The sequence below is a fragment of the Meleagris gallopavo genome, chromosome 11 (assembly GCF_000146605.3).
Source record: "Meleagris gallopavo isolate NT-WF06-2002-E0010 breed Aviagen turkey brand Nicholas breeding stock chromosome 11, Turkey_5.1, whole genome shotgun sequence".
In the NCBI taxonomy this organism is placed as follows: Eukaryota; Metazoa; Chordata; class Aves; order Galliformes; family Phasianidae; genus Meleagris; species Meleagris gallopavo.
Window position 1 is genome coordinate 409,154 of NC_015021.2, and position 23,644 is coordinate 432,797.

The following is a 23,644-nucleotide window of genomic DNA, read 5'->3' on the forward strand; positions in this document are numbered from 1 at the left end:
CAGCCTCCACTTCAAAGGGTGTTGTTTCATCTTCCATAGATGTGAAAAAAGAGCACTTCTTTGACGGTTCAACTCTGTAAGGTTATTTTAAGATAGGCTTTGCCTCTCACCTGATTCAGTTCTTGTTTTTCCAAAAATACACAGAATCCATCAGATCTGATGAGATGTCTCAGATATGTTCCTTAATACTGACACAAGTTCATCTTTGACTGAAGCTATTGTTTCTCCCATCAGCAATCCAGAAATCCTGACACACTCAAACTCTGGAAAAAAAAGTGCATTTAGCCTTATTTGTTGTAGGGGTTCCAATATGGTGCGGCTCCAAATACAACCACTGTCTCACCAGAATGATGGTTAGCCTTACGATACTGAGAGGCAGTACGACGAAAGTCTTCCTGTACTGCAGCTTTGCATGTGAAAACACCATTCTTTTGGAAAATATACTTGTGAAATTACTAACAACTCAGGAACCAAACATGAGCCACCACTGTCATAAAAGAGCAAACTGGAACACTTCTGCTTATGTAAGAAGCAGACAAGTTTTATTTGCATTTATTGTGTGCTCAAGGTGATTCAGAGTTATCTTTGGAAGAAATAAAGAATTCTAGATGCAATAGTAACCCATGTCCTACACCTACCAGTTTAGGTCCAACAGGCACACGTTACTACTTTCCCATCTTCTCTGTTTTCAAGAAAACAACATATGAATGGAGGGAATTTGTCAGAGCAATGAGGAGGTGGTGACACAAGATGTGTGAGCCCTACTCACTCACAATTGTTACTCAGCAGTACTAAAGGACTTTGGGATCCTCAATCATTTGTCCAGGATAACGCCTAGAACTTGAAAATGCCCACAGAGAAAACAAAAAACTCATCAGTTGTGGGACTGCCTCCCCTTGTTCAGCAGGCGCTATTCCGTTCTATCACCCATGGGGCACGTTTTCCTCCAGCTTTAGCACTGGGTACTGCAGCATGCTGATGGTTCAGGCTCATGTTTCTCCTTCCAGTTTCAGAGTTTTCAGTTTCCAGCTGTAAAATCAATTTTTCATTATGGAGTAACTCTGTCTGCAGATTTAGAAAATAACCGAGTCCAGTTGGGTCTGAGACTTGGATTTCCTCAGATTTGTCAGGAATTAGAAACTGCTAAGAGTGGCAATTGCTTTGCTTTCCCCTGGACAGTATCCATGTTACCTGCATACCGAGTATGCACTGCTCTGTTTTCCTGTTGCATTCACCTTGTGGTCACCACTCACCACTTTTCTTTCCATTCTGAGTTCCACCTTAAACTGGACATAAAGTTCTTGAGACACATTCAGTGCATCAGTTTCCTCAGGGCATTTCTTTTAATTTAAGGAAAGGTACAGAGACTCCAATTAACCTCAGATGAAGAGACCCATAGTTCGTTGTCTGTCTGGGATAATGAACCTCAGGGAACTGTACGGTTGCATTCCAAGTGCGTGTCAGTACCATAGTCAGAATTCATGTTTTTGTCTCCTCCTCTGGCATGTAATCTATTAGAACAGTGTGAACAAACAAGTTCATTAACCTCTCAGAACCGTAATTTTTATTCTTTGCAGAGAATAAATTATATTCACCATTAGTGAAATCTGAAAAAAATAAAAAAATAAAAAAATTTAAAAAATCAATACATAAAATCAGCATGTGCTAACTTAATACACCACGTAACTACCCTGACCTTTTCTCATATGCAGAACAGGAATTCTCAATAAAAGCGTTGGTAAACACTGGCTTTCTAGTGTTGCACATAGGATTATGTCCATACCCACAGATATGCAAGTAACTCAGAGTGACAACGCACTTTATCTGAAAAGAAAATCAAAACTATAAGATAGAAATGTACAACAGCACATCCAGCAACAGGAAACTCTAAACCTATACATACTGATGGAAAACTGTAGTTATCAAAGTGCCATTTGTCTTGTCTCAGAAGGAATTGAGTCCGAAAGCAAGATCCCCAAACCTATTCTTCTAACACCAGAGTTAAAGGTGACTCCAAGTGATGCAGAGCAAGCTCTATGGTCACTTAACCACAGCCTTTCTTCTATGCTGGAGTCAGCTCCAGCCCCCCCATCCCTCAGGGCTCAGCTGTTCCCTGGAAATGAGGCTTGTCTTACAAAAAGGTCAGTCGTGGCCTGGCGCTATTATCTATTTCTCTTTTCATCTATAGATACGTAGTGCAGAAAAGCCTGCATGTATCAGCAAGGTTTGTCAAATCCTTAAAGTCTTTTATGAGAAAGGCTCTCATCTAACAGACTCTGAAGAACTTAAGACACACCTCTGTCTCTCCTTATGTAGGCACTTCCTTGGGATACATTTCTGGGCTCATCTCTTGCTTCTTAGATTGTATAAGGTTGTGTGTTCTCACTGAATAGAAGATGGACGAAACACAGAAGTGCTTGCTGATGATGATATGTTTTTTTCCCTGGGAAAAAAAAAATAAAAAAATTCAGAAGTAACTTGTGGCCATGATTTAAAGAGCTAAAAGAGCAAACCACTGTGTAGCATATTTTACTGGCCATCTCCAGTGGGCACTCACCTGTGGATACCTACGCTTCTAGACCCCAGCATATCCGGGACATGCTCTAGGGAAAAGTAAACAAAGAATATTTCTGCCACCATTTCTAGGGGAGCCAGGCTGGGATATGAAGCTGCAGAAAAGTTAACAGTGGCTGAATTATAGACTCTTAGAAATAAGAGGGCTTAACTCATTGCATATTGAGAGAAAAGTAAGGCAGTGATTTAATAAATGACTTTAAGGTGCTTCACTTTTATGACTGTATAAGACACTTTGTGTTGTCTCATGTGCAAAGGTCAGTGAACTGTCAGTCCTCATTACTTGGGCAAATGTTCTTTTGAGAACTCTCAAACTATTTCATGGTTCATGGAAATGAGTACATGTCTTTAATGGTTATCTTCAAAAATCAATAAGCATAAGGCTTGAAAAGAAGCAAATCAGTAAATGGAAAGAATCGTGATTAAAGAGACAGGCAGAATTGAATTTAAAGAATGCAGAGTTACCAGCTTGTCTCTTGAGGGAAGAGTTAAACATTACAATTCCTGAATGGACTGCTCTACCATCTCAATCTAAAATAACCTATCCCAGAAAAGAAAATAGCAAAGACATGATATGAAAAAAATTGAAAGAAAGAAAGAAAAGAAAGGAAAGCATAAGAGAAAATGATGGAATCATTTATGCATTGAGTACATTTCTTCAAACTCCAAGATTTAAATTTATGTTCTGAATTTCCTTTAACTATGAATCTGAAGTCTCCCAAATAAGTATACCAGGGCTGCTACAAAAGCAGTGCCTCCTGTTTATGATGTCAGCTCACAACATCAGATATGGATGTTGGTGGGATGGCAGTAGAAGTTGAACCTTCCCACCAATATCCCATTGCGTGTTGCTGCCATATGACAGATGGCAGCAGAGGGGCAGTCTAATGGAATGGGGCTGACATGAAAGGACAGATGGAGCAAAGGGTTGGCATTAAATTCCCCCATGTAGAACAAAAGGCATTCACAGATATTCATCGGTGTTTGCTGAACATTGATGGACCAAACAGGGCATGTTAACACAGTGAGGCAGTGAGTGATGTGTTTTAGCAGTGGCAAGAGCAACAGTGGTCACTTCCACTAGAGCAGATTTGTAGGAGCACAGCATTCAGGCTCTTGTTCAACGCTGGTGAAGATGCAGAGGCAGTGTTGGTGACTGCAAAAGAAACATGTTTTATAGCTCAGAAATTTTACTATCAAATTGTGCTCTTTGTATCTGTTGCAGATTGCATGGAAATAAAGAGGAGGCATTACTATTGCAGTGACCTACTTACATCCTTGTACTAACTGTGCGGTCTATTCACTTCAGAGGTCCTGACTTATTCCTGAGTGACTGCAAGACCATATCCCCCTGTTATTTTGCTTTGTAAACATTTGTTTCCATTCATCATCTTGTACTGCCTAGCCATTTTGAGTCATGCCTTTCAGTATCTGAAGGGGAGCTGCAGGAAGGAAGGGGACAGACTCTGGCAGGGTCTGTGGTGAAAGAACAAGAGAAAATGGCTTCAAGCTCAAAGAGGGGAGATTTAGGCTGGATATAAGGAAAAAGTCTTTTACAGTGAGGGTGGTGAGCCACTGTAACAGGTTACATAGTGTCGTGGTGGATGCCCCATCCATGGAGACTTTCAAGGCCAGGCTGATCAGGCCCTGGGCAACCTGATCCAGCTGTGGTGTCCCTGTGCACTGCAGGGCAGCTGGACTACATGGCCTTTAAGTCCCTTCCAGCTCTAAGGATTCTATGATTGTATGATTCTATGCTCCTAGATACAAAATATCTTTCAGAAATGACTTTTTTAATTGTTGTAGATAGAATTACAACATGCTCATTAGCCTTTTGCGTGCTTTTTGTTAATTACTATATATTTAAAATAGCCTCTCAATAAAACAGTCACTCTAGATCTTTTTTCATTTCTCCAGTAAGGGAAGTTTGCCCCCCTTGTCTCATCAATATTTTAAACGTCTTTGAACTCTCATGTCTTCTTGACATTTTCCTTTGTAATAGCAGATCTAGAAAAGAACAAAGCCATTTAGGAGGAGGAGCACTACTGACTTTAATAGCATTCCAGTCTCTTATGTAGGGTCCTAAGTGTATGCACAGCAAGTGTAAGAAAAGCAGAATGTCCCTTCTGTTCAGCAACAGAATAAAAGACTTTTTCTTTCCTTTAGTTTCAGGCTCTCATTTAAATTTATCAACACCAAATTTCACTTTTTTTGTTTTGTTTTGTTTTCCTTTTGCCCCTGTGCTTACCCTCTCTAAGTATCTTGGAGGGCAGAAGAAGAAATAAAAATGAGAAGGGCAGATCGTAACAGAATGCAAACAAACTACATATAGTCATCCTTAATTATTAGTTTGTCTTGGATAGTGAAAACATTTGAGTTTGGACTGCATCAACAAGCATCAAATGGTAAAAGATCATTCTTGCAACTCCATTCAGCAAAAAGAACTTACAGTCTGACACTAGAAAAGAATTACAGTTACAGTGTGAAAGAAAGCATTCCCAGAATCTACTACTTCTCTTATCACCGTATTAGATATGAAGGAAAATTCAAAACCTATCAGGAAAATTAATGATACTAAGAAAAATATTGATTGAATTCTTTGCCTATGTTATTGAAGGGGAAGTATTTTCTGTTAAGACTGAGTATTGGTTTTGGATCTCTGTTAGACTTCATCTTTTATTTCTCACCTTTGTTACAGTGTAATTTTTAAAGAGGAACAAATCTATTATTCCACTCAAAGGAGCTGAGAATTTGCTTATGGACTCTTCAGCAGAGACAGAAACTTAAGGTTCCCTTTAGCCCATGTTTTCTTTTGTAAAGAGCACTTGAAAATGTCTGTGCTTTCAGTGAAGAGAGCCTATCCACGAGAGACTGAAAAGTGGTGCTTGTTAGAGCTTACTGTCTTTGTGGGTGATGACTAATTGATTCATAAAAACAACAACAACAACAAAACAGATCACACAGTCCTCCAGTGAATGAATAACTATTTTTACTTCTTCTTGCTGAAGACATAATGAGAGATGGATCCCCAAGAGTCATCCCCTAAGGAAGAAACGAGCAGTATAATATAATTATGTGAATTCAATACCCACCCAGTTTATTTTGAAATACATCTGTGCACATCCTTTGAAGATATCTTCTGGAAGAAATTCCTTTGTAATCTGTCATGTTCCACTGTGGTTGGCAAACATCTGCATGTGCAGTGGGGAAGAAAATTGAGAGGATTTATTTTATCAGGTCTTCTTTAGTGATGTTTAACCGTCCTTAGTCTTTCAGTTTCTCTTCTCCGCCTAATCACTTCCCTTTTGAAGTCACGCTGCTATATGCGAGCATTCACATTTGACTTAGGTATTTCATTCAAAAAGTTTATACTGAAGGTTATTCTCGTGGCAGACAGTTGGACCAATCTCACTCCCACATTAAGGCGGATGCATGTGTACAAACTCTTTTAATCTTCTCATTTTTCTCCAGATGAACAGTCATTGGCAACATGAAAACCAAATATTATTAGTTTATCTTGTTGCTTCTTCAGCAATAAATCCTCTTGTTTGCTACTGAAAGGCAGAGATAACCCCTCTAAAGAGTCAAAAAAAACTCAACAGCTGTTGAGTTGATTTATTCCCAGATAGGAGTGAAATAATTCATTTCAAAGTAACTTCTTGGATAGTTACATCATTTGGTGTTTTCTTTCTTCTGAGACAAGATAAGAGATGATGAACAGAGAGAGATAGAGAAGATATCCAAACTGCACAAATTGAGAAGCAAATACAGGGGAATGGAAGGTTACCCGAGGAAACTAAAGCAAAATATGACAATGCCAAAATACTTAATAAATGAATTTATTTCCAGGACAAGGGTTGCTGAGTTCTTTTCACACAAAATCTCACAAAAACATCAAAATAAACAGGAATAATTAAAAGGAAGTTAAATACATCAGTTCTACAGAACCTATTGATGCTGTTAGACCTTATTAAAATCACTTTTAGCAATCAGGCCTACCTTGGAATGGGTTTCTTTGGCCCTCTCATTTTAGCAACTGGCATATGGAGAAAAAAAGACTGCTTTTACCTGGCAGTTCTGGGCTCAAGTATAGAAGACACCCAGTACTTGTTCCACCCACAAAGAAGTTGCCAGTCCCTATGACAGGAGAACTGGCCTTGGACCTTCCATGGAAATGTCCTTGCAAAGCTGAACCTCTCCTGCAGCTGCGGAAGACAAAATATTTCAAGCATTTCTGTTAAAAGTGTACACACGAGCCTGCAGAAAACCAAACAGAATTGAGAAATCATAGTCAGCAAAATAGGAAAAATATTCTTAATGCAAAAAATACCTATAAAAATAGCAGGTAGGTTTGTCTTTCCACAGTACTGAAGAGATTTCATTCCCTTCTTCCCTGGAGCACATCGTGAAAGATCTTTAATTTTCTTGGCTTCCTGAACCTTGTATAAATTAAAAGCATCTCAAAGAACAGAAAGAGGCTTGCCTCTTTCAAGAAGCCAACATCACTGCTAGTTTGGGCTTGACGATTTCAGCCTCTTCCTTTGGAGCTGGGCCCAGAATGCCTTCCTGCCCAAAGGAGAGCGTGAGGTACAGGCAGCCCTCCCTGGGTGCGGAGCTGGGGCCCCTAGGCTGGGTGAGGCAGGGGCTGTGCTCAGCTTCCTTCTGTCAGCCCCTGCCCGCAGCCAGGCCTCTGGTGGCTGCTTTCTGGTCAGCCTGGGTGCCTTGGTTTTGTGCATCATGGCAGTGGCTCATTTAGCCCAGTTTTTGCCCCAGGGCAGAGCTGTGGCCACCCCAGCTCATGGTCCTTCCACCTGCCAGGGCTCTGACAGGAGCAAAGGATGAAGCAGCCTGTGGGTTTGGGCTTCAACAGGGAGGATCGCGTTGTCTCGCTGAGAAGCAGAGCTGTTATGGCTGGTGGCTTTTCAGTGTCCTGTTAGGCCACAGCTCCTCCTAGTTGGAAAAGTACAGCTTGCTACCTGCTGTGTGAAGTTGTGGTTCAGCTTTGAGCACACTGTACTGTGTCATTTGCTGTGCAGGGCCAAGAAATAGCAATGTCAGGCCAGGCTCATCTCTTCTTACTCTCCTTAGGTGCGAATCAGCCTCCCACTGTGCCTATTTCTTCTCTGCCCCAGCAAGGCCGTGTGTGGCACAGTGCGGGCTGTGGTGTGCCTGGCCTGGCAATTGGGTGAGCAGGATGCATGTGTCTTCCTCCTAATTACTTCCTTGTGCTCTATGCTTTCTTCTACTAGGAAAAAATAGTACTTTTTTTTCCTGTTCTGCTTTCCTACCTTTTTGCCAGAAGGTTCTGGAAGAGATAGAGTGAGGAAGAGGCTGGAGGGGCTGGCTGCGGGGTACTCCACAGCACTCTCCCGCTATTTTCTCCTGCAGTTTTAAATTTACCTCAAAAAACATTGCTAGTGGGAAAAAATCCTTGCTTCATTCTGTAGGCTGTGAGACGTACCATTGCAACAAACTCTGGATTTTTCTCACTTTTCACCACAGGCAAACTCATTACTTAAATACGGGTAAAATAGAAGCATGAGTAAATATAAAATATTGCTCTGTGCACAGATGAGTTGTAAAAGCACAGTTGGATCTGCTTTCCTCCAGCCTAACATGATGGAAACTCACATGACTCAACGAAAGCAGTACTAAATCTCTTGTATTTTATTATATACTGCATTTTCTCTGTCTAATTTGTGTGACCTTTGTCATCATTTGGAATCAGTACTCATTGCTTTGAAATGACAGATCCGCAGTGGTCTGTGCTGCGCCTGTTTACAGACAGCCCCTTCCATAAGGATGATAAATTCTGAATGAGAGTGGAAGGGAGGTAAAAGAGAGAGAAAGCAGCTTGTATAAGGTCATTCAGAAGTCATGGGCAAAATAATTACCTGTTTTAAAAATCTAATTTAAAAAATATGTAAATTTCAGTGTTTTCCTTCTTGATCCACATATTGCTGGTAGCGATGGTAGTGAGTGCCAGTATAATCTTCATCTAGATACAGTGTCACAGGCTTGAAGAACTCTCTGATACAACTCTAGTGATTTTTCAGAAATAGGATATGTCTTAGGGAAGAATGTTTTGGACTTTGCATTCCTCAGCAAATATGTAAGGGAAAAGATGATACTTGTGAGTGTGGTTATCAATATATTTTGAAATTAGTAGTAAAAAAATAGAAGAGAGTTTGGAGAGGGACGACCAATAGTAGTGTACAAGCATTAAATATGTAAGGAAGCTTTCAGTCACACAGAATTTTCTAAGAGTCTTTAATGAAAGCTAAAACTGTTAGGATATTCCAGACAATACAGAAGAGAGAACTAGATTTTCCTTGGGTGTGTTCATGTCAGCTTGCTTGATGGGGTACCTGGCTACAGTTAAAAAAGTCCTACATACAACTCCAAATAATAGTAATCTTCAGAATATGCATTTTGATCTTTTTTCATCCCGATTGTTGATTTAAATCTGAGTAAGACAAATAAGCGTAATTTTAAACAGACATTTTAAACAGACATCCCTCCAACAATGCAAAAATGATTGTACTCTTCAGTTTGTCTGTTTGTTGTTTTTTTTTACTGGTCTCCTACTTTCCTCTTCTGTTTCTCCCATCACTATGCAGACATATGCAAAAAAAAAAAAATTGGAAAATCGGTATTAATTCTTAGCTGCAAGGTTGTCTTGACTTTATAAGGGTTACATGCAGATTTATTCCTCCACATCCCTCTAAATAATGCTCACTGTTTTCCAGTTGCTTCATTAAAACTTACTTTATCAGTTCTTTATAAAATCAGTCACAGCAACTCACTAACATAATTCTCAACTGTGGTATAAATACAACTGACTTTTAGTAGAAACGGTTTCTAGTGAAAGGCTACAGAAGCAAATCTAGAGCCAAAACCAGAATAAAATCTGAGATGATTGGTTGCTCTGTTGAAATATAACCAGATTTCCTAGCACCAATGGCTTTGTCAGAACACCATGCTCACTGTGTAGTGTTTTAAATCCAGCCCCAAATGCTTTATCCACACTATTCAACATTCCAAGTACCACTCCTCTCATTCATCTGTTCAACACATCAAATGCCAAATGACTTTCCTTATTTTGTCTTTACAGAGCTGATGCAAGAAAAGATGCAGGATGATTCTCATCACAGGCCTCTGGGCCACAACAACGGAGTAGTAAATCTCTGAAACTTGCCTTAGTGTCCAAAAAGTGTCATTATTTCACTTCAGTTGGACCTATGCCTGCTGGTCTGTCAGCCCTGGAAATCTTTAGAAAGAAGAAAAGAAAAAGGTGCAAAACCAAAGCTGTTGCGAACCACCTCTTCAGCATGATTAGGCTTCACACTTTTTCAGCAGTTTCTTGGGACAGAAGTGTGTCTCATGATTGTTGAGGGTATTTTTCTAGTTGATCTGTACAAGAGACTGAAGATGCCAATTGCACCCAATTGGAATCTGTCGCTACCTTCAGGTCATTTAAACACTTTTTCCATTGTGTGCACCACAGGAATTACATAGCTTCAAGGAGATTTACATGACTTCTTTCATCAAGACTTGGCCAATAAAAAAAAGAAAGCATGCAGCCACCAGAAAATTTTGCAAGCTTCTACTGAATTTCTATTATCTCAGTCATTCAAAGGAAAAAAAAAAAAAAAAAAGCAATGTTTCTATATATGCATGTTTATTATAAATTGAATACATTTTCTGGTCCAATTAGTCTACCTTGCTTGGAAAGTGAGAAGAAAACTTTCTGTAGCAATTTGAAATCAAAGCAGCTTTTGTCAAGCAGCAAGAAATCAACGGACGGACCAGTACCAAGTCACTGTTTTCACAGCCCTTGTTCAAGTGATAAGCAGTCCAATACAGCTCCAGTGGCTCATCTGCAATTGGTTCAAGTTGATCAGACATTGCACACTGAGCCAATCCCTAAATCATCCATGACTATACTGCTGGCTTCATGCAAATCATAAAACAAAATGAGACAAAATTTATCTTAGGCTTTGATTAAGTTCTGCTGCTCAGCATAAGAAGTGTTGAAAAGTTTTTTTTGTTTTTGTTTTTGTTTTTGTTTTAAGACAACATGTATCTAACCTGGAAATGTAAACATGGTCTGGAAGGGCAGGTCCTATATTTTTAATTCTTTCTAGGTTCTGTTTGTCATTTCAAGTACTATTTAAGCCAGAAAATATTCCTCTAGGGCCCTCAAGTTAATATACTTATTTTAGCCTCCTTATCCTGTTAAAATGAAGAGAATTGGATTGTTCTGAGTAGAACATCTGTTTGAAGTCAATCTGTGTCCACTGTTAAGGGAAACAATATTAGTGAAGGGAAGCAGAAGGCAGCATTTCGAAATGATATCCTCAAAGCATTTTCTACAGATGTCTCAAAGGTTCTCAGGGTATTATGAAGCATAAAAGACATCTGGTCACATTTTTTATAATCTCATCAGGATATATAGAAAATATTTTTCCCCGTTTGACTCCTGACAAGTAGAAGTACTGAAAGGCTTTTTTTATTTGCTTATTTATCTTATTGCTGTGTGAATGTACCCGCTGATTCTTAACTATCCAAATCAGCTTAATGCTTTATTAAATCACCAAGTTCACTCACTGTAACATCTGACTCTCTCCAGCTTGTATATAGCTCTTCACTGAATCATTTGTAAAGTAGGAGATTTGGGGATATTTTTACACTGTGCTATTGGGCATGTTGTCTTTCATCTGCAGCTGCTGGGAAATCACTCTTTTCTACTCAAGAGTACTATTGTACTTCAGTGTTAACAACACTTCAGCTTGGTCTGTGGAAGTACATTACTTCTCCCCCAAAGGCAAAACACTAAAATGACATTGCCAACGAGGCTTCCAAAATCTCTACATAAGGAACTGCTCACAGTGCTCTGCTCCTTAGGATTAATGTGTGTTGCCCAGCCAGATTAGCCAGTTATTGCAGAATCCCAGTGTATAATCAGTGAATATAAAGATGTTATAATTATGAAATAAACAAGAGAGTTTGACAAAGCAGATTATAATAACAAAAAGAGAAGAGATAGACTGTCCTAGACTTGTTACAAAACTCCAGAGAAGAGATCTCCAGAAGAGATCCTTCCCCACTGGCAGTCAGCTCTTAAATGGCTCTAGGAGAGGTGCAGCCAGGCTCCATCGCTTCCTGCAGCACAGCTGAATTGCCTTCACCTGTGCTCCTGTGGCTGGCTCACTGCTCACCTCAGGTGATCAATCAGAGGTTCAGGCTGTGATTCAGAAGCCCCGTACACTCAGTTAGCCCAAAAACATTTGGAAGAGTCTAATTTTGATGAACTAACACAGCAGGCTTTATACTGTGATTTGTCATCTTGACCTAGTTTGATGTGGCCATTTCTTTCTAAAGAAGTAATTAAAAGAAAAACATAGGAAAATATTCTTGGTTTTGTTTTGCCTGGAGGACAACATATTTTACACAGTTGCTACATTAAACTGTATTTCTCAAACCAAGGATTTTCATTTAAATTGCCAATGTATTAGACATTTTATTTCATTTATGTGATCATATTTCTGGGGGCCATGCAAGCCACACTCTGCAAGACTTTTTCTGTTGCTTGCCCTTTGTTACCTATTTTGCCAGAGGTCAATGTGAAGTGTTAAGCTTCATGGATGTATTTGAGTAGTTTTCTTTTCCCAGTCTTGGTTTCCACTTCTAGACCTGCTCTGTGTGCCATATCCAGCTTCAGCCCTTTTCCATTTCAGCCAAGAAAGCAAACATTTCCTTTGCAGATTGTTTTTGGATACTTCTTCTGTGTTTACATTGACAGTATTTGCTGTAGTCTGATGGAGTTTCTCTGAGACCAACTTTCTTGTGACATAAGCATTTAAAAATAAAATCTAATATATATATTACTATACCATTACATTAAAATTTCAGATCTGTCTTTTGCTTTTCCAGATGATAGGTTTTACCTATAAAGCAAACTAATGTTTTCTATTACAATGCAAAACAACTCTTCCTTTCCCTTCCCACCCCAAACTCAGAACAGATAGATCTTCCCATGAACTGCATGCCTCCTAAAGAAACAGGAATTAAACCTACTCACGGTGGATGTCTTTGCTTTGTACAAGGAGTTGCTGTATCCTTACTTGCTTGCTGTGCTCTAAAGAAGTCCAAGTGACAACACGCCTTGTATTTTGGAGTCTGGCATCAGCCTGGCCTGTGGGATGCTTCCATCTGCTCTGCATCTTTTCCCCAAGAGCAAAGTCCTCTCTCTGAGCACTTAGTGCAGCAGGAGCAGCCAGGAACCTGCCAGCTCTCAGCAAAAAGCATCAAGCTGCTGATGCCTCTGATAAAGGCATGAGAGGGTACTCAGGAGGCAGGAGCTGCAAAATCCTGCCAGATGTAGTTCTGATTTGCCTCCTTTAGGCAGCAACCAAATATGTTGGTGAGGTGGCTGTTGCCTGGGCTGGGACCCTGCATATCTCTGCTGGGCACCAGCCCGCTTCTCTGAGGTGGGTGCTGCAAGGTGGTGGTCACTTGCAGAGAACAGGCTCCTGCTGCAGAAGGTAGATGGAGATGTTCATTTGAAGTGAGGATAACTATTAACTGGGTGAGGGAAACCAAATGGACAATAAGAGGGGTGTTCTCCCATGGCTCATGAGAGAAGCAGGAAGGCAACAAGTGGGGAAAGAAAGGAGTCTTTTTCTTGACAGCCTGCCTGCTTGTGCTCCTCTTTTAACTCCCAATTTTGGCAGTCAATTCTGAACTGCAAGTGGCAACTCTGCTTGTCTGGGATCAAGGATGTCCCTGAAGTGTTACTTTGTTTAAATAATCAAGTCTAAACTGATAAAGTCTCCTGGTATCAAATGGCAGCATGAAATGTTTTTTGTAAGCCTTTTACCCCACAACTGGTGCTCTGTGCTTGCTTGTTGCCAAAACCCTAGAACTAACCGTGGAGAGTGGCCAGGTGCAATAGAGATCCCCATCTCTGCTTGCCACCAAAATGTAGGCAAAGTTGAAAATTTTTGGCAGACTTCACCTTTTCTTGGTAGCTTGTTCCCAGCCCCGCAACAGCTGGACTCTGTGATTCCTACTCTACAAAACCCTAAAACTAAACCTGAACTGTGGCCAGGTCATGGGTTGCGATTCATACTGACTTGTATGCGTTGCTAGAGAAAATCTTTTTGTATCACCTGAAATACTGAGTTAGCTTTATAAACATCTGGTTTGAATTTAGAAACCAGTGAAAAAAAATCTAAACTATCTAACATTTACTACACTGTGTGAATACTTCACAAAAGCTTGCAACTTTAATCCTGAGCAGTTCTCTGAAAATGCTTGGTTTAGCACCTCACTTGAAAAGTTAAAACCAAGGAGTCTCTTTGGGTCTTTCTAGTCCAAACATACCTGTTGTGACTTGAGTACTGCAAGATCTAAGGTCGGGCAGAGTTTATAGGGTATATTTCTCACAATCCTCTCACACAAAGACTGAATTAAAACAACAGACAAGTGACCCTTCTAAAAACACTTAATGACCCAGTTTTTATTTTGGTGGTAAGACATCCAGAGTTTAAATGAGAACCATGCTAGGGAGCCTTTCCAGAAAAGCAGAATAGAGCAGGAAATCCAGTACTTCTCTGAGAAATTGAAAGAATCTCTGCCCTGTTTTAAGACAGCAGAGAATTGTATCCTTGCAAGAGGTGATCTCTAGGTGAATTTATCTCATTCTGGAACCTGTGGGCAAGTTACTATAGGGAGGAGCTGCATTATAAGCAGAGGATATTTATGCAAGCACTAGTTAATAAATGGCTTTCTGGAAAAAACTGATAAAACTGAAACCATATTTTTTAATTAAAAATTTCAATTTCCTTTAAAAACGAAGAAGAGGAGGGAAAGAAGTGTCTATATGCTGGCTTTTGTTTGCCAAAGGTTTTTTCCAGTGCATCACCTAAATTTTCAGTATCGTTATCTCCTTGAAAAAGTAGTCCAGCATTACTTTGTTCAGGTATTTTAATGCCAGTATGTCCTAGAGACCACCTCCTCAGTCAACTCCTTAAAAAATATTTTCACCTGTGCCCACAGTTGTATCTTCTGCATACTGAATTTGCCTACTGGTTCTGGCTCATGCTTATGGGAAGATGCTGAGCAGTTTTTGTTTCTTAACTGAGTACTGCCCATGGAGCCTGAATAAGGAATGTGATGTGTGAGCACAAGGGATTCCTGGACTGCTCCTTGCTAAAAGTTACACAAATGTAACTTTGGGAATTGAGCTACACTTCATTCCCCCTTCTCAGCTCAGTCATCCAATGTGTTTTTCTGGTTAAAGTGTTTTTAAGAGCCACTGAGGGATTCTGCAGCCGTGTAATGCAAAAGAGTTTTGAAGAGCAATCTGTTTCTTTTGCATAACCTTACAAATCGTAGTGGCTGTCCTTAAAAAAGGGTTATCAGGTGGTACAGTACAGTAGGTTGTAAAGATCTTTGGGATACTACTGAGCCTTTGTCGTTCTGCTCTTCCCATTGTCTTGTGTTTATTTTTTATCTCCTGTTTAGATCAAGCTCTGCATTACAGTGGGTTTGGGTGACTCTTTTATGCTGCGTTTCTACACATTGAGTTCCAGAGGTAAGCACTGATGGTGCTCTTAGCCGAAGTGTGTATGTTGGGGCTGTGCCTTGGTCAGTCAATTCCTTATTTGACTTGTGTTGTTTGTTTCTTTGCACAGCTTATGGTAAGGGACTCAGGGACCTTGTCGCCCAGTGGTGCCAGTAGTGTCCCACCCCAGTTAGCAGAAAGGACTTCTGGTATAAATACTAAATACACAAACTTAAAAATTCACATTCTAAAGGGCACTCATCTAACAGTAGGTGTAGACTTGCATCCAAATAAAAAGTGAACACAAAGCATGTGTTATGCATATGATCTTGCAAATAGATGCAGGTTTTTTGTTGGTTTTCTTGTTTTTTGTTTTTATTTGTTTGTTTGTTTGTTTGTTTTTTGCATTGACCCAGTCTGGATCTATGCTGGATCTATGTAATGATACATGCTATTGTTCCCATGGGACAGCTGGAGCAGTACAGTGATGACGTACCACTGGACAAGGGCCCTGGCCACATTACTAAAACTTGAGAGTCCAATCTGTCACTGACAGACTGGAGAGAATCCCATAGGTGGTTAGCCCACAGCTGGAGTACCTGAGGTCAGAGGAGTTTGTTCAGCCTGAAAAGAGTGGGCTGAGATTGAGGGATCTACACTGTTGTTTCTTTAGCTGCATGTGGGAGGCTGTGTGTCTATAGAGAAACTGGAGCCAGGCTCTTCTCAGAAGTGCTCAGCAAAAGATCAAGATGCATTAGGCCCAGGCTGTATCAGATAAATTCTTGTTAAACATAAAGATGTCAGTAGAGTGATTAAGCAGGAAAAGAGGTGACCAGAGGTGCTGTGGAATCTCAGTCCTTAAATACATTCAATAGTACTAAACTGGACTGGGCCCTGAGCAGGCTGGTCAGATTTCAGAGTTGGTGTCACTTTTCTCAGGGAGCTGGAGGTGATCTCCTAAACTGCACTAAGATTCTGCCAGATCTAGATTGGATCTATAGAGTGGGATCCTGCTGAGAGAGCAGCTGTGCCTGGTACAGGGAGGTCTGTAAGACTGGGCTGCTCCCCAAGGGTTTGTTTGAGCAGGGCAGGACATCCGTTGTGAAGAGCGCAATTCTGATTCTGCTTCATCTGTAGGCTGAGGATACTGGACCTGCTGCTGGTGGCTTCTCTTTTATCCATTTGAGAGCATTTACTGGCAAACTCTACTGCACTGCTGACCTGCAGCAATTGCCCTTTCATGATCATTTTTTCAGAGGATGTAATTGCTAGTTCCATCCTACATTTTTGGAAATCATTTCAGAGTTACTAAGAGTGATTCCACCTCATAAAAATGACAAAAGATTACCTAGCGTTCACTGGGTTAAAAACACCACTGGTAAATGACAATAAATAATAATAAATCACAGCCATGATTCTGGGAGGAGATTGCTCCTTCCCGAGGTGCAGTAATGTATAAAGCTGGAAGAAGCAAAGTTCAGTGTTGTTTTAGCAGTGCTGTTTGTGAACTTCACCTGCCTGTAAAGGTGTGTTCTGCTGTTAATCATTAAGTCATTAACCTGACCAGTGCTTCTCCATATGCAGTCTGCCTGGGCAAAATGTGCTGGTGCATTAGCACATAGCAAAACTCCACTGCAGTCTAATGTTTAGCGGGGAGATAGAGCCCTGTGAAGAGCAGCTAGAAGGATTGTGTAATGCCTGCAGATGTAGGAGTTCTGGATCTTCTGCAGTGAGCATAGTCCTTTTAGTGCATGGCTCTTCAGACAAAAGACTCATTCATTTAATCTGAACATCTTGAGTGAAAAGAATGCAGGAAGTTCCTATCAATTATCATAACCAAAAAAAAAAAAAAAAGAAAAAGCTTGTATTTCTCTGGGCAATCTGTGTGCACTCTAACGTCAAGCTGTGCATGAGAATATGTTAGCACAAAGGAAGGTAGTATGCTCTAATTAGCAGTCACAAAAATGAAATAGCAAGGTGTTATTTCAGTGACTAAGAGCCAGACATGTACAGATTGTGATACATGAATGTTATGTAGATACACTGTATTCTCAGAGATGGTTTTTCACTGGAGGATACTGAGTACTATTGGGCACTCATCACATACAGTCATACTCTTTTTTTGTTGGGTTCATTTAAATTAAGCTCAAAAGGCTGTTAAATGCAGTAGTATTTCTGTAGATACGTATAAAAAGTACAGTTGGATGGAAAATTTCCAAAACCACTTTTTTTTACCCCTAAGAGAAGGAGTTTGTTGGAAAATGTCAGTTATGTCAAAACCAAAATGTTTGAGGAAACCTGGCTGCTTGACAACCTATTGCTGACATTTTCATGGGCTGCTACCAGAGAACTGTCTGATTGCTCCCTGCCTTGTTGGTGCCAGGGAGTTTGGGACTCACAGTTCCAGTGGGGCTTTGCATGTAGGCTGCAGCAATGACTGGGGCCTTAGGCCTTCTGCTCAATCTGATGCAGGTCTGGAAATGAAAAGCAATGAGCTCCTCAGCGTCAGCATGTGATGGCTCACACCAGTCCCCTTGGCAGAGAGCTTAGAGAGCCATTGTTCAAGGTTTTATCTTTCCCATCTCGGTAGGGTCTCACTGACTTTTAAGGACTTGTTGTGAATTCCTTCAGAGTATGAAAGTATGCAGAAAGTCCTTCAGTGCTGGGAACAATCAACTGTTCCATTTCATTCAGGAAGAAGAAATGGTTTGAGTTTCCCTACTTTTATTTTTCTCTAAAATGTCCTTTCATTTTCTTCTTGTTCTAATTCAGAACAAAGTCTTTCACAAAAGATCAGAATTTCCCACAGGAAACAAATCCTGAGATTTTTCCAGCCTGCGTTCAGTTCTCGGAGTTTTGTTCCTATGGGACTGGTGGCTTCAACAGGCCACTAGTTGAGCCTTTGCTTTTTAAGAACCATTTCTGGATCCACTGGTGAGATTAATTAGAAACATCACTGTCTCTGCTATTGCTTAAAACTCTCTCACAGAGCACACTGAAGCAGAAATTATAACTGCATCCTGTTAGCATTCTGTATGTTTTACTGGATGCATCTGTTGGCCTGGTTTGACTTCATTATTCCATCACAAGGATGTCTCATTTCTTTTTAAACCATTTCTAGAATTAGAGTTCGTATAGAAAAAAATTAGAACAGAAAAAACACTAAATCCTTTCATCGCATTAGATGATGTCTAGCTGATTTCCCCTTGCCTGCCAGGTCTAGTACTGAATGATTTTGAATGTTCTTATGGGCTGAGCTGACAGCAAACCTTTTGCTAAGACTGTTACATATAAGGCATTTGGTAATAGTACCTCTTCTGTTATGAAACTGAGCAGTTGTTTCCTCTGTCTCTGCAAAATATTTGCTTTTTCTTTTGCCTGAGCTGCACAGATCTGGACTGCATTATTTATGCTCAGTTCACAGTATTCTTTGTTGCAGGAACAGCTGCTAAGCAGAGCTGGGAGGGAGTAGTGAGAAAGTAATTGCCCATTCCACCTTAATCACTTATAGCCTCACTAAATTGTAGGATTTGAAGAACAAACAAATTTCTTAACATTTATTATCAAGACCAACAATATCAGTTGTTGAAACTACTTGTGTTTTAGACTTTGGGGGAAAATAGACAGAATAGAGATTGTATTTGCTAAAGATAATTGTTTATGGATAGTGTGTATAAGGTATCTGAAATTACTCATGATTACAATTCATACACTTTGAAATCTCATGTGATAAACTTTCAAGTACTGTAAATGTGTATAATCAAGAAGAGAAAGGCAGAGACAGAGCCAAAATTCATTCATTGACCATTCATTTAGACTCTAGCTGAAGCTGATTGTGCTGAAACACCAAGAACCTCATGTAAAGTTGTTTGTGTTGAAGGCTGTAGAAACATCTTTCTGATTGAGACCTCTGTACAAAATTAAGTGGGACAGTTCAGTCAGACCAAGCAGTCTGCAACTCCTGCTGGGGCATGACAGCAAAACTTTGCACAGGGATAGTCCTAGTGAGGCAGTTCTGGCTGTCACAATGCAGTTGTGGGATGACAAGTTCTTGGCATGAGCAAGGAGAGATGACCGTTTTTCCAGCTGAGGACAATGAACAACATAACTAAGAATAGGTTTGGCTGGTTTGCTGTTACCCAGGGAAGGAGGAAGATGACATTGAGGAATGGCAGCTTCAAAATAAGCTAGAACCATCCAGCACATCAGCCATGGACTCCTTAACCTTCTGACAGGTGCTCACACCAAAACTGGTGTAGGATCCACACTTGGCTTAGGGAAAAACACTGCAAAATGAATTACACATAAATTCTACTAGTAGCTCTGAAACATCAGTGTAAGACATACTCATCTGAACATAACAGGCTTCAAAGTATGAACTCCCTGGAAGCCAGGTGTTCATTTCTGACACACTCACACAGTCCTTCTGCCCTGAAATGAACAAGAGGTCTGCCAGCACAACAGCTCCTGGGAGGCTTCTGCTGCTGCCATCAGCTTCTCCAGAGGTTAAACTTTCATCTAAGTAGAACAACTGGCTTTGCAGTCCAAGCAAAGAAATCCTTCCGAGCACAGATCCTGGCACTGCTCAACAGCATGCAGATAGGTCTCTGAATCTGCCTCAGCTCAGCAGCAAAATGAGTGAAATGGCTTCAGTAACAACCTGTGCAGGTGTATTTGAAAAAGCAACAGAGGTGAGCAGGAACGTGGGATATTCAAGTTTATGGGATTGTTTTTGTTTTGTTTTTTCCTCCAAACACAAATGGGGTGCGTACTGTGCTCTGAGGAGAGATTGACCCAAAGACTTTATTTAGGGACTGTAAGGGTGAATGCAAGACCCTCACTGCTGCCAGTGAAAATGGGGAAAAGATTTCTAATTACTGTAAATAAGCCTCCACTCCAAATGTTGTAATGATTCACTGAGTACACGTAGCTGAGAGAGTACTGTGGCATCCATGAAATGTCATCTGTAGACAAAACACGTCTATAGTGTCAGGAACAGAATAGGAAAACAGGAAAGTAGTACAATTGTTAAAGAGAAATGGCGTGATCACATGATGCAGAGCCTGTTTGTAATTGTAACTTACTGGCTGCTCTCATTATTTTCTTCTTCTTCCTTTGCAAATTATGCTGATAAATAGAAACATGCATTCATTTCCCTAGGTCCTTAAAAACACAAGCATTTCTTCCAGGTGGCATGTGGCTTTTTCCTTTCTTCACAGCAATATTATCAGTCCTGGCAATTTTTCCACACAACTGTGTCCACAGATTTCCATTCCTCTTCGGCTCACATTTACTTGCTGGGCTGTGCTGAAGCACCAGCCTTTCATATCTACTTTCATTCAGCTCTCCAGTAGGAGGATTATAATCACTTAACATTTTTAACCCCAGTAGAGGTGTGTTTGACTTAAAGTCATTCACAACATGCATCAGAAGGGAGTGAAATGAAACATTAGCTGTGAAAATTTTCTCTGCTCTCTGAAGTCTGTGAAGAACTGAGAACAGTAGGAATGAGCTTTTCCCAGGCATAGGTTGTTTAACTAGAGCGTGCACATTATTCCATGAAACAAAAGTCCTCATTGAACAAGGTATTTCATTTTCTCCCCCTCAAAACTGACAAGTGGGTGTTTGCCCTGCGGTTGTTTCTTTGTCACTTGTATTTGCTGTGGGGGCTTAACAAAAGGTTCAGGGCCACATGCAGGAGCACAAGGCTTTTTAATAAACACGCTTCTCAGGGCCGTGTCCTTCACACCTCAGGACACAGCATGGCTCATGTCCACGTGCCCCTCTGCAATGCCTGGTGGGAGCCGGCTGTCTGCTCCCACCACACTGCACACCCATGCCCAATGCCCGAGTACAGGAGCTGCTGGCAGCTGTTGCATGAACAGCTAGGGCTCAGATGTCCCCTGGTCCTGCCAGGTGATTTGGTCAGAAAAATAATCTATAAAGAGATCATGATCATAATCAGCTGCTTAATATACCTCTGGGATGTGTCATCCCTAAACGTTCACAGGGCAATTTAATGATAGCACTTATTAAAGAAGCTAATAACACAGGTTGTAAAACCTGGTATGAAAGCACAATATAATGGAGGAATGGTTATTAGCAGATCACTCACTCTTTGAAGGGTTTGATAGGGAGGGGCTAAGAAAAATGTAACAGTTCATCAATACCTGAAAAATGTTCTTCCTTGTTCAAGACTTTAGCTCCCTGTTTATTACAAGCTGTACAAACGTAGTATAGGTTTTCAGTGTAATGCTGTAATAAGCTTTCTGATTCGTGATAGTCTGTTATTACTTATAAAATGGGATCTGTCATAAGTGCCTCCTGATTAAGTGTGAGGAGCTTACTAGCTCACTTCTTTTCTCTGTCCCTTACCAGCAGGTTGCTCTAGGTGCACTCCGTAAAGGAAACAGGCAAATATGGCAGCACCAGTGCAATATGTTATTTTCTTCCCGTTTATCCTCTGAGTGTCAGTGTCCAGTTCAGAGGCAGCAGTCAGTGTGTGAAGTTTCTTTCACAGAGTAATGGAGACAACACAACATTGAAGAGATGATGATGCTTTGTTATCAGAGCAAAAACACAAAGAAGGGCTTCCTTGTAGGCAGTCCTCTCCACCATTATAACTGATAAATAATGCTTAGTTTCCTGCAAACTTACACTCCATTTTGTTACACACCACCCAGTGAGGGGAAACAAAACAGGCACAAGTACTCTTCTTTGTTTCATTTGATACTCATAGTTGCATTTGGTTGCCAAAAAAGTATGGGTGATGAAGCTCTAAGGTGAGTGTGTTTAGAAAACATGTGCAATGTACCTTCACTTTTCTTCAGATTGTGTACTTGTTGTCATGAATAGCATATGCTGTTTCCCAGGTCAAAGTAGTAACGGTGTTGAAGTTATATATATGAGCAATGCTTTTAAGTGAGGCGAGGTCTATATGGAGATGAAATGCTTTTCCAAAGACCAAGTGGGAAACAGATGCTTCCAAGTAAATGGTCTTTTCTACAGATCACTTAGAACTCATAGCTCTGAGAGCTGAGAGCTGAACAATTGCTATTGCCATTCTGCAGGGCTGGACATAGTTGGAAAGGAAACACAAACTGACACAGATGAAGCCATTTCTCCTGAGTTCTGTTCAAGTTCTTTGCGATTTCTGTTCAGACATCATCCATAGATATATGAAATGGTAACTGGTAACATGACAAATTTTTTTAAAGTGGAAACAAGAATTGATATGAAATGAGTTTAATCATACACTTCACTTTCAAAAATTAATGGTCAAGAATTCATATACTCAGATACTCATCCTTAAAGCACCCAAAAACTACTAATGACTGGCAACAGAAATTAAAAGGAAACGTTTATTCATTCTGTCATCTTCAACATTTATTGCTGGAATAAAAAGGTTGCAGGCATGTATTTTGTGCCTCTGCAAGTGTGCAGCCTGTGTGGCTTTGACACATGGAACTCAGTCAAGATGATGAAGACTGGACAAGAACAAGAATTGCTGAGTGAGCTGAATGTGAGACAACAGTAACCTCAGGCTGTGCTGAGGCTGGGTTGCAAGAGTTAGAAGGGATTTACAGATGGACTAAGATTGATGTTCTTAAGTATTCTCATTAATGGCAAGGGAAGATGTGAGTATTCTTGTGAAATTGGTCCAAAATTGAGAGAATCAAAGTATTGTGGAGGAGATGCAAACTCTGAGGACTGAATCAAAAGAGTGAGCAGAAATTCAAGTACACTGAGCAAGCCTGTACTGTTACAGAGTACTCATCACAGTTTCTTCTGCCGTGTTGAAGCTCTACTGTTAGAAAAAGGTGGAGCAAAGGAAACTATATTAATTGATCAGAGAATGGCTGTCATTGTAAGCAAGATGAACATGAACCTAAAATATGCGAGATAGTATTTTTCCACTGAAGATATGGCTATCTGCAATGTTCTGAGTTAATTTCATCTTAAATGGTATGAATAATTCTAGTCATTTGTTTTCAGAAAGGACTAACTTACACTGGAAAAGATACAGAAAAGGGCTGCTAGGACATAAGGGAAGTGGAAAACCTGTCTTATGAGACTTTATAAATTTAATAAGCAAACCAGAAGATAGATTTATAATGGTTGTCTATGTGTACTCTGTGGAGTAGTGCTGGAGGCTAGGTCTAGAGCTATTTCCATAAAAAGAACAACAAACAAACAAACAAACAAACAAACAAATTAGATGGATCTGATGACTGATATCACCAAATAAGTATCTACTCAGATTTTGACCTAAGTAGACTGTACTGGGTGGGAATTCAGATCCTCTTTTAAAGTAAATTGAAGCTATTCTTCAGATTTCAGCGAAGTGCTGGTTTTGAAAAGTTAAGAAAGAATTTTCTTGTAGAGATATAAATGTGGCGAATAAGGGAATGGAACCACATGAAAGCAATATATTAAATGGATTATTTTCTCATATGCAATTTTCTCATTTTAAGTGTCTATACTTAGTCAACACATCCT

At 40.2% G+C, this 23,644-nt stretch overlaps 1 protein-coding gene across 1 annotated transcript in view; it reads left to right on the forward strand.

Annotated features, from left to right (window-relative positions):
• Window positions 1-10,232, forward strand: part of LOC100543530 (glypican-5-like) — a 324,270-nt gene extending 314,038 nt beyond the window's left edge. The window contains exon 7 of the mRNA XM_010716341.3: window positions 9,689-10,232. Coding sequence (XP_010714643.1) covers window positions 9,689-9,765 — 77 coding nt within the window. The 3' untranslated portion in view covers window positions 9,766-10,232. The remainder of the gene's footprint in view (window positions 1-9,688) is intronic.
• The last annotated feature ends 13,412 nt before the right edge of the window (window positions 10,233-23,644 follow it).